This window comes from Physella acuta, unplaced genomic scaffold (genome assembly GCF_028476545.2).
Source record: "Physella acuta isolate Inbredline_101_S28 unplaced genomic scaffold, ASM2847654v3 ptg000544l, whole genome shotgun sequence".
NCBI lineage: Eukaryota > Metazoa > Mollusca > Gastropoda > Physidae > Physella > Physella acuta.
In genome coordinates this window covers 989,567-1,001,436 of record NW_026732063.1, presented here as the reverse complement: position 1 = coordinate 1,001,436, position 11,870 = coordinate 989,567, and the positions used below count along the sequence as shown (strand labels likewise).

Sequence of the window (11,870 nt, the reverse complement as noted above, 5' to 3'; positions counted from 1 at the left end):
AGAGTCCTTAAAAATGCCAGTGTTATACCCGTATTTCCTTTTGTTTTCCAACATCTTTTTTCTTTGGCTTTAAAATTAAATACAACTAAATTAAATATAATGTGCAAGGTACTAGGCGTATGTGTTCTAAATATTTCTCAATGTTTTATATATTTCACGTTCTCTCACTATAATACCTTGGCTAAATCTCGTACTGTGATTAATGTGTAAAATAAATGTAACATATCTCAACAGTGTACTAGATATCTGAAACAACAAAGTAATTAAAAAGTAAGATGCGCTCCAGAATTCAGGTCAAACATGTTACAGAATTAGTGAAATGTTTGGAAGAACATATGCAACTGATAGAACCTGTCATTGGAGTTTTGCAAAGAGTAAGCGATGATTTTTTTTTTAAATATTCAGTGTTTACAACAAGGTATATTACAAGGAAATAACAAGTATTTCATTTCTAAAAATATGTATTTGCTCTATTTAATCAGGCAGTAGAAAAAAGCAAGATTTGGATAGAAGATAAAAATGACAACCCGTCTATCACCTACATCGAGTTATACCAGGAACTTGAATCAGCGACCACTGCCATGTTAGATGCAGCGTCACACATTATAAGTGAATGATTAGACAACAATAGAATTTTTAAAAATGGTCACAACGTGTAAATACTTGATCACCTAATGTGGGACCAAGTATAACTCATAATTTAATGTTTAACTAGCTATCAGAATGTACGACATTCTAAGTGATTTGCACGCGTTATAATTTATTATATGAAATCAAATGTCTGCTGTAATCATCCGCTTACAAAAGTAAATATGTATGAAATACACAAACATGTAATTAAAAAACCAGAATTAAACCATTACTTAAAAGTGAAATACTAAAGTTTCCTTATTTAATATACATATATAACAGGTGAAAATATAGAGCCCGTAGATGTCGAGGTAGCAAAGCCATCTTTTTCTCAGTCTGCACCAAAAACTGCAGCAACAGAAAAACGTGACCGAACTGAATCAAAATATCAAGTGAAAAAACAAGCTCAACAAACAGACGGTAGAATCTATTTATTAACGACGTAGAAAAAAAACACGAAGAATATATTAGTGTATCTTTAAAAATATTTCTTCAACGAAGACGCATATAAGAATTAATACAAAATAATTCATATTTCAATTAACTTTATATTTTTATGCAACAGAAATAGTGAGTCGACTTGAGCAGATAGAGACAGCCATATCTTCTCTACAAGACGCCAATATCAAGTCTACAGATGACATATCAGAAATAAAACAATGGAGAGACAACTTTGTAACAGAACAGAGTGACATGGGGGTAAACATTGAACAACTGATTAAAAAACAAAAACAGAATTTTAAAAACCTCAGAAAACAAATGAGTGAACAAGATAACAAAATAAAGGAGCTGAACAAAGAAATTGAAAGTTTAAAAGAAAAAGAATCCAAGTCAAACAAAACATTAGAGAAACTGTCTCTAGATATGAAACAATATGAAAACAACTTACAAAAAATAAACAAGAAGATGCAATTTTACACAGATAACACCGACGGTATAACAAAAGAAATGAAAAGACATTCTGATTTGATTGTATCTTTACAAGAGGAAAGTGATGCAAGCTCAATCAAACTTGAGAAGGTGCAATCAAAGGTAAACTTTAAAATTGTCAATTATTCTAGTACAAAATTATACACTTAATCACATACTTGTTAACATGATTCAAATTTCATGACGACGTTAGGTAAAATACGGTTTAACTCTAATGCTGATTTTAAAACCATTTTATTGCACATTCTGCTTCTTTTATAAACTTTGAAAATGGGCTATTTCAATGTTTGGTCATTTAGCACAGTGTGATGTACAAACTCCTGCTAAACAGATTAATGCACATTGACAAACTGATTAAAATCTTCAACCAAAATTTGGAGATAAGAGCGAAAAATATTAAAAAGGTAAAATGTATGGTTGTATATATATTTTAACTAACGTAAAAAAAATCTATCACTTAATCATTATGCTTTTTATTCTCATTTAAGGTATCTTATGAAAACCTAATCTATATATACACTGAAATTATATTAAATATAACAGAAGGTTAATCTATTTTCGACCCGAGCGTGTTACTGTACAAAAAATGTATTTCAGCTTGGATCTTTAGAAAAAGATGTTTTGAACTTAACGGGAGATTTCGAAAAATTCGGTGAGTTGTTTTTAAATTACAACTATTTTAATAACTACGGTTTCATGTGATTATTGAAATAATTGTAAATAATGTAAAAATCTTACCACCTTGTAGTCTTTAATCGTGAGGTGTTGAACTCTACTTCAAAATGAAATCTAAATCAGATACCTTATAAACCGATAAGTAATTATACATACAGATAATAATATTTAAAATAGTGGCAGAAACATACTTGATATGTTAAGTTAGCAGTGTTTGCATTGGTGGAGTGTCACATAAATGCGAGTCCCTTGATTTCCAACATCAGTCAGCACAGCAACCTCAGTTTGAAAGCATGACATACCTGATATTCTTCTCGTTTACAAAAAATATTCACTATGCACAGTTATATTATTATTTCTTAGTTTCAACATACTGAAAGAAATCGGTAGTGATCTCCCCTAAAACTCCTCGAATCCTAATATATAAATCCCCACGTTCGCACATCTCTCTCTCTCTCTCTCTGTCTGTCCGCAAAATATTTTCGCCGGACATCACGTCAGAATCGGCAGCGATATATGAAGAGCTTTTTACGGACTTTTGTTGAAAATAATATGTTAGATGTTTTAAATGTATAACCACAATTTTAGTTAAAGAAGAAAAATAAAAATTAAAGGCGTATTCGAATGTAGAGAAACAGTATTATTTATGCAACCGGAAAAGCATTAATATATGTGAAAAAGAACGCATAAAACTGTGACGTCACTATTGCTTATACATTAACTAATGACGTCATCTGCCGTGTTTAGAATGAAAAGAAATGAACTATTTCATTCAAATTTGATTTAGATCTACGTACACTATGAAATGTATACAATACAATTTTTCCGGCCTAAACTCATAAAATTTATTTTATGTATTTGGATTCTAGATCTAGAGATTCTAGATCTAGACTAAATCTAAATCTAAATCTACGCAATAACTAGATCTAGACGTAGACGCTAAGATCTAGATTTAGACTCTAACTTCTCTAAAATCAATTCCAAAAATAAATTTCTATATTAGGACTAAACTATTTCAAGACTTATTTATTTTATACAAAATCTTTGTTTGGAACTGGCTAATTTGGGATAAAAAATTAATTTGAAAGAATATGCATATTCGCGTAATTTAAGATTTTAAAATACGTGTTTCATTCTCCGTATTTTATAAGGTGCCTTAATAGCGGAGATGTTAGTGTACATTAAACCACGCAGGTGGTGCGGGATCGAGACACAGCAAGTCAACTTGGTTAATGTATTCTTTTTTATTCTTTTTTATTATGCTCGGGCTAAACTTTAAAAAAAAAATTCTTTTAGGAATCTAGATCTAGATCTAGATTGTCGGGTGTCCGATAGGGAACTTCCCGGCGCCGCAGGCGCTTCAAATTTGGCATGATCTTGCCTTGGTGCGACAGAACACGGGGGCCGGTTGGCCGAAAAGTCTACGATGTGGGGGTCAAAACTGACCTCGACTGACCGGTACCTTATATGAGCTATAAATCGAAAAAAAAATGTCCACGGAGGAACCTCTTCATAACTCTTGAGGTCGTAGACCGACCTTCGGGCGAATTAATTAAGCATTCAAATTCTCAATGTTTTCGAAAGCCTAAGCGAAGCTGGGCAGCATGCCTAGTATTCTTATATAACACTAAGAGGAATTGCAGCACGGGATATAGACATAATTTTTAATCAATTTTCAATTACTTAACTTTTTAAAAAAAGAATAGAAAAAATAATTGCTCACCAAATGTATTGCAAACAATATTTGCATAGTAGTTCGGACTATTATTAGTATTTTATAATTTAATTTTCACATTTTTGATAATTCGAAAATAGCATAAACTACTAATTCCGATCGACGGAACTTACTCAAAATTTGATAGGTAGCAGAAAATTAGTTCTTTTACTTATACGTGAAATTTTGTTTATCTATCTGAATCAGTAGGCCTACTTTAATTATAGGCTTTTGGAAAATTAAAGAAGAATAAGTTCCAGCTCCGATTATCCGAAATCGCTGAAAAGTTGATACAGAACTACAAAATTGGATAAAATACTTATATATGAAATTTCATCAACCTAGCTGTAACGGTACTCAAGTTATCGCGTTTACAGACACACACACAAACACACACACACACACACACTAACACGGACATAATTGCAAACCCATCTTTTCCGATTCGAATACACACATAACGCCGAAATGTTGATAAATCTGGATTTTTAATTTTTGCACGATTAAAATAAGTTTACTATACTCCGTATATGATGAAGTAGGCCTACTGAGGTGTAAAACGGTGAAAACTCAAAATTGCAAGTGATTTTTGTGCACTATTAAAATACTTCCTCTATACTCTGTATACGAGAAAGTAAAACTATATATATATATATATATATATATATATATATATATATATATATATATATATATATATATATATATATATATATATATATATATATATAAATGCACTGTATATTAGTCTTTAAAAATAGTTTTCCCAATATACTCATGAAGCCTGATAACATAAAACAAAACAGTTATTTCCCTCTAATGCTATTTTTAACATTAGTGTTATTTAACCAAATTAGGTTTTTTACATTTGACTTGATGTAAAATATTAATGTGAATTTTTATAACTTCCTCAACAAATCAAATGTCTATATTATTGTATTCCTTTTTGTTTTTATACCAAACATTTAACAGACCCCTCCCCTTTCGTAGTATAATTGTCTAATACAAATACTGTTACAACATAAACTAATGACAAGACAAAGTTACATTATAAAGTTCAAATAGTCAGAGCTTAGCATGTATGTGTGAACATGTCAATAATACACGTATTTTATTTTCCAGAGTCACGTGTATTTAACAAGTATGCTTGTTATATTGAACTTGCTGATCCCACACCTGTACGTATTAAAACAATTATTTCAAACTTTGAGGAAGTACATGAATATAACGGTAAACACTTTAATCCAACAACAGGGAAATTTGTATCACCACATGATGGTTTATATCTTGTCTGTGTCAGTCTACATGAAAACGAAAACAAACTGATTGGAGTTGTTGTGAAGGCTGGATTCAGGGTGTGTAGGTTTATAGAAGTGAAACGTGCCAACACTAGCACTGCTGGGTCAGTGGTTGTTGACATGAAGAAAGGTCAAGAACTTTACTTTCAAGTTTTTAACGCAGAACAAGGCGCAACCTTATCCGGCTACAGCAGTTTTACTATCGTTAGTTTATAGAAGCACAATACAAAACATGGTAGATGGTAAATTCTCCAAACACACGCAAACAACTTACTATATGTGTAGACTACATGTCTATAAAAACTCTTCTGATTTGTTTTGGTTAATCATCATAAATAGTACCAATTGATTTACTGTTATCACTATGTATGTGTTCTACTTGACAACAACGATAGTATATTAATAACGTTATAGAATATAGCATAACTCTGATTTGTATGTACCGTTGCTCTATTTGTATGGACAATATCATTTTATTTGAATATGTTTTGATTTGTAAACTATAAAACACATTATTCGTGTTAAATATGTAATTAACATTAGAACACTTGAGTTCTTTATTTTTTAGCGCAATTTCCATTCTGGAGAATTGCGTTTATTAACTCGTCATTTCTGGGAATGGATGGATGAATGTATGGATGTGTGTCCGCAGCTTTAAGTCGTATCTCCTCCTCAACGAAGCAATATCGATGACTAGTTACAAAAACAATTATGTTAAGCAAGTTACGAGGATGAACATAGGCCATAAAAATTCCAGGTTTCTTTCATGAATTTCCCGGAAAAGCCAAAAAACCTCGAAAAAATGCAGTTTTTGGCCCATATCTCGGTAACCAGACCACTTAGCGACTTGAAACATGCACCAATCGATTTCTGCTATAATTTTGTACAATATTGCCGAATAAAGTTTTCAAAAATATCCTTTCGTTTGGTCACAAACAATTTTTTGAATTAATTAAAATTTGGACCGAATTAGTAGGCATTTTATGCAACCACACCACACGCGTCATCACGTTTTATAGCTGCGCCATCACGTTCAATATCTGCGACATCACGCTCGGTAGCTAGGCGCGCAATGGTTTTTAGTCATGTTACTCTATTGTAAATAAAACATGTAAAATACTGAAAAAAAAATTAATAAAAAACGTTTTAATAACTAACCAATGGTTTTACTAACCCTGCTGTTGATTTACGCTACGGCAGAGCTATTTTTAGATAACGTAAGGAAATTGCGCTAAAATTGTCTCTAGACTTTTTTAAATTACTTGTTTTTACTTTCTCGTATATACGTAGTATAGAGAAAGTATTGTAATCGTGCAAAAAAAAAAATCGAGATTTTTACAAATCACGCGGTGTGAGGATACAGTGGAGTTTTAAAGGTAAAAAATTGGTTAACAGTGTTCTCATAAAAGAGTTAGTAAAGTTAACAAAACAACTGTAAGTATTAATTTGGGGATAACAAAATGAATACAAAAAGAGTAGGGGTCATTGGGGTCATTTTGTACGTTGTGGACCAAAGTACCTTACATATATGATAATAGTAAAATAGAGAGAAATGATGGCTTTACAATGTTTGTTTGTAAGCTGTATAAAAAAAACAATACACAAAAAGCAACAATAGGAAACTTTATGACAAATGATAATTGATGCGAAACAAGATGGGGACATGGGGGTTGAAGGGTGGGAGTTAAATTAATGTTGTTAGAAATGTATTTGGATAATACGTCATTTTCAGTATTTAACATAGTATTTCAACACAGGGGTGGGGTTAAGGGGACGAAGGGGATGCAGTTATGGGGGCAATATGATATTGGGATCATGAGGTTTAGGGGCGGGGGCGGGGAGGGTGTGATGAAAGGGGATGTGTCGGTTAGATTAGGCGGGCCAGGTGGCCAATGCAGTGTAATATGTTCTTTACGTTGGGGTGTTGCTAATTATGGTATATGTGTTTTAGTGTTGTCATTGTCGAGTCGTTTAGGCATTTTGTTGTAACTATATCGATGTTGAAAGACTTGTTTTTTTTTTTTGTTATTTTGGTTTCAAGCGTCTTTTTCATGTTTTGTATGGTGGGGCATTCTAAATAAAAAAAGAGATGTGCGTTTCGGTTTCTGGTGTGTTTTATTTGCATAGTGGGCAATAGGGTTTCTGTTGGTTTGCTAGGGGTGTTGAATTGCAAATGAGTCTGTTATTTCCCTAGCTTTGGGTGTGATGGTTTTGAGGTGTAGGTTCCTGGAGGTGTCTTTTGTGTCTGTTAGAGCGAATTTCCTACACCATTGAATTCTATTGTATGATGGGTTTGAGAGTTTTTGCACTAACTTTTTGTAGATGTATTGTGATTTTCGTGAACAAGTTTTTCGTTCTTTTGTTTTTCTTTCTCGTTTATACGAAGTATAGAGAAAGTCTTGTAATCGTGCAAAAAAAAATCGAGATTTTTAAAAATCTCGACGTTTTACACCTCACTGATACGGAAAAAACATAATTTTGCAATCTTGTCCGTATGTCTGTGTGTCTCTCTGTCTGTGTGAGTGTGTGTGTGTGTCTGTGTGTGTAAACACGATAACTTGAGTACCGTTACAGCTAAGTTGATGAAATTTCATATATAATTATTTTATCAAAATCGTAGATCCGTTTAAACTTTTGAGCGATTTCCGATAACCGGAAGTGGTACTTTTTCTACTTTGAATTTTTCAAAAGCCTATAACTTGAGTACTAATTCAGATAGATAAATGAAATTTCACATGTAAGTAAGAAATTTAATTTTCTACCTTCTGACATATTTTGAGTAATTTCCGTTGACCGGAAGTACTTATTTACGCTATTTCCGATTTCTCAAAAAACGCATGTAAATTTATAAAGTACTAATAATATTGCGCATTATTATGCATATTTTGTTTTTGCCTTTGCTTGGTGCGCAATTCTTTTTTCTACTGGATTTTATTCTATTTTTAAAAGTTTAAGTAAATAAAAATCATGTCTAGATCTATATTTCCAGTTGCCATCCCACGTAGTGTTATATTAGAATATTCGAGAAAGTTTAGGGGAGATCACTCACGGTTTATTAATATTTGTAAGCATTCTGTGTAAAAGGGACTGTGTTTTCCTCCTATGTAATGTGTAGTTGTAGTATTGATTTTTGTAAGTTTGTTGAGCTGAATGCCTATAAAGTAGTCAGCTAAAGGGTGAAAGTTTGGTTGACTATTTATTCTGCTAATGTGTGTTAGTCTGAATGTATTGATTTTGGTCTGTATATCGTGCAGGTTTATTCCTCCATAATGTTTGTTTTGTACTAACGTGATGTGGCTAATGTTTGAAATCGTGGTCTGAAATATGGCTCTCTAATGATTTTATTCAGATGTTTAATTGTTGGCTTTGGGATTGTTTTAGCCGTGGCTATATAGTATAGGTAATATTTGGGATTACGTACCTATTAATTATAGATGACCTAGCAAAAATTGTTCTTGAGCTAAATTTATAAAGTGCTATGGTGTTTTGAATTTTGCTTGAGACTTGTTTCCATTCATCATCGTTATCGGTGTGTGGGTTGTTGTAGCGGGTTATGCCGCAAAGTTTTAGTTTGTTGGTACCTATCATGTTAAGTGGGTAATTTGGTTTGTTAATCCAACGTCCAAGTCCCAAATTTTGGTTTTCATTAGGTTAATTTTTGACCCGCTACCCAGCCCAAAGTCGAGGAAAGTGTCTGTTATTAGAATGATAGATTTTTCGGTTTGGAGAGTAAATGCTGTATCATCAGCGTACGCTAGAATTTGTTTGTTTAATTGGTTTGGAATGTCGACTCCTCTGATGTCTCTAGTGTTTCTAATGCATTCTAACAGGGGTTCAAGTGTAAGTATATAAAGGATAGTAGATAGGGGGCAACCTTGTCTGACTGATTTATTTATTCTAAAAGGTTGGGAAATATTATGGTTTATCAGTAAGTGACTATGTGCATTAAAATAGATTGTTTTTATCCATGTCGTAAAGTATTGTCCTAAATTGTTTGCTTCTAAGATTTTGTAAAGGTATTTGTGAGCTACCCGGTCGAAGAATTTTTCGTGATCTAAACTGAGTATGCATGCTTGTGTGTTTTTCTCGTGTGTGTAGTGGATGATGTCTCAAATTAAGTGATTGTGATTTTGTATGTTCCTACCTGTGATGTTGCATTGTTGATATACATGCATAATTTTATGCAAGTGTTGTTCAATTTTGGAGACTAGAGCTTTGGTTAGGATTTTGTAATCAGTGTTTAAGGGAGAAATAGGTCTATAGTTTTGGGTTAGTTTAGGATCGGTTTTGAGTTTGCGTATTAATGTTATGTATGATCTGTTGACATTTTCGTGGCATTGTTCTAGCAGAAACATATCTCTAAATGTAGCTAAAAGGAGGGGAGTTAGATAGGCTGAAAAGGCTTTAAAAAATACGCTTGTCAAGCCGTCCGGTCCAGGTGATTTATTTGAATTTACTTAGAGTATGGCTTTGGTTATGTCGACTGACTGAAAAGGGGTGTCAATATTAATTTTGTCGCTGTCAAGTAGGGGTTTAATAAACTTAAGGTATTTGTCTTGTATGTCTGTGTTTGTCTCTTCGAACTTGTATAGTTGCGTATAATAGTCTCTAAGCATTGATTGAATTTTTTCAGGGTCAGTCGTCTCTTGGTTATTTTTGTCTTTGAGATGTGTGATTTGTTTTGCCCTCTGAAAGCTTTGTTCTAAAATTAAGGTGTGGTGTGTGGGATTTTCTGAGCCTATTTGTTCTATTCTACTTCTAATTTGGGCTCCTCTATATTTGTGCTCTTGTATTTTAGAAAGTTCCGCTTCTATTGAATCTATTTGTTTTTTGTTGTTGTTGATTCTTTTAAGTATACTTATTTTTTTTCTAGTTTATTTTCTATGTGGGCCCTTACGCTATTGATGCTTCATGCATACTGTATACCCGCTTAATGTCTTGCTTTAAATCTTCCCACTGTTGGATTTTGTTAAATCTTGGTGATGACTGCGTGTAAAGTTGTATTATGTCTTTTATAGTGTTGATGTAGCGCTCGTCTAGTAGTAGTAAATTATTATTGAATTTCCAGTATGTGCTGTGTTTTGGTTTGTTTTGTGTTTGTTCATATTTTAAAGTTGTCAGAATTGCTGTATTGTCGCTAAACTGTAGTGTTGAGAATACGTGTTTTACTTTGTTGATTTTCATGTGCGATGGGGCGTAAATTCTGTCTAAACGGAATCTATTCCCAGATGTGTTACTTCCGTAGGTGTTTTGTATGGTGTGTGGATATTGCGCTCTGTATGTGTCGACTAAATTGAAATATGTTTTAAATTTGTTGATTGAGTCGGCGTGTGGTTTGTCTGCGGTTAAGCGGTTTCGAATTATTTCTTTTGGTCCTAAAATGTCTAATCTGTCTTCCAAGAAATTGAAGTCCCCGGACAAAATTATGTCATGTTGGTTGTATCTGTTAGTTAATAATTGTTCAGGTTTTCATAAAATTTACTGTCTTTGGGTCTATGTGGCCCGTGTACATTGACTATGCATCGTTTTCCCTCTTGTCCGTCGATTGTAACTATTGCAAAGTTTCCTTAAGAGTCGGCGTGCGTGTCTGTTATGTTGAACTTGTTTGATGTGTTAAAAATTGTTGACCCGCTACCCGTGATAAGTAGACTGTAGCTGTGGTGTGCTTGAGTTAACCCTAATTTGTGAGTGAATTTGTCTGCTGTGTATTTATTTTCAAAGTTAGTTTCTTGTAATAGAATGAAGTCAGGTTTATGTTTGTCGATTAATTGTCTTACGTATTTTGAGCTTTGTATGTTGAGGGTTATTATTGTAAGGATACTTACACTGCTTTAATACCTGGTCCGTCTTAGTCTGTTTTGGAATTAGTGGAGGGGGTGTAAATGTTTTCCTTTTTGTCGTGGCTCTGTCCTTTCGGGCTTTGCATGTTGGGTTGGGGTTGGCCGTGTAGGGCTCTGGATAGTATCGGTTTCTATAATGTGTTCATTTTCTTTGCTTCGTAAACTATCTTTTTTAGTTTCCCGTGGAGGCTTGTTCTTCCTTCCCGGAACTGTTGTCCATTCAACTTCTGTGGTTGGGGCTATGACCGTGGTTAATTCTTGGGCTGGTTCTTGGGCTAGTTCAATTTCTGTGGCGTCGTCTGACACATATTCACTGTCGTCTATAAGTTGATCATTGTCAAAATAGTTACCATCGTTGTCTAATGATATATTGTCCCTTTACCTTACATACGAACTTCGGCAGGCGGCCGGTCCGTGGTTGGTCGTGCCACGCACGGGGCATATAGATCTCCTACCGTTAAGTTGTAGTAACAAGGTGTAAGTTTCCCCACCGATCTCAAGATCACTGTAATGGGGTAACTCCTTCTACGGAGCGTTTGGTCAGAAATCGACTGCCCACTTATCACTCTTCCCGATCTTAAGAGTTGAAACTATTGTGTCTGGTTTTGATATTTCAATCATAATTTTGTTGATCATGTATTGTGTTTTGTTCTGTACCCAAGTTGGTACATTTAAAAAAGATTTACCGTGGTGGAGCACGGGTATGCAGCTAGTATATATATATATATATATATATATATATATATATATATATATATATATATATATATATATATATATATA

At 33.4% G+C, this 11,870-nt stretch overlaps 1 protein-coding gene across 1 annotated transcript; it reads left to right on the top strand.

Moving 5' to 3' along the window:
* The first annotated feature begins 236 nt into the window (after positions 1–236).
* Positions 237–5,585, top strand: LOC131946115 (uncharacterized). The gene is made up of 7 exons (XM_059306759.1): positions 237–374; positions 483–609; positions 913–1,050; positions 1,196–1,662; positions 1,860–1,964; positions 2,158–2,212; positions 5,072–5,585. The coding sequence occupies exons 1-7, from the start codon at positions 276–278 to the stop codon at positions 5,461–5,463; spliced, it is 1,383 nt and encodes a 460-aa protein (XP_059162742.1). The 5' UTR covers positions 237–275; the 3' UTR covers positions 5,464–5,585.
* Positions 5,586–11,870: the final 6,285 nt, after the last annotated feature.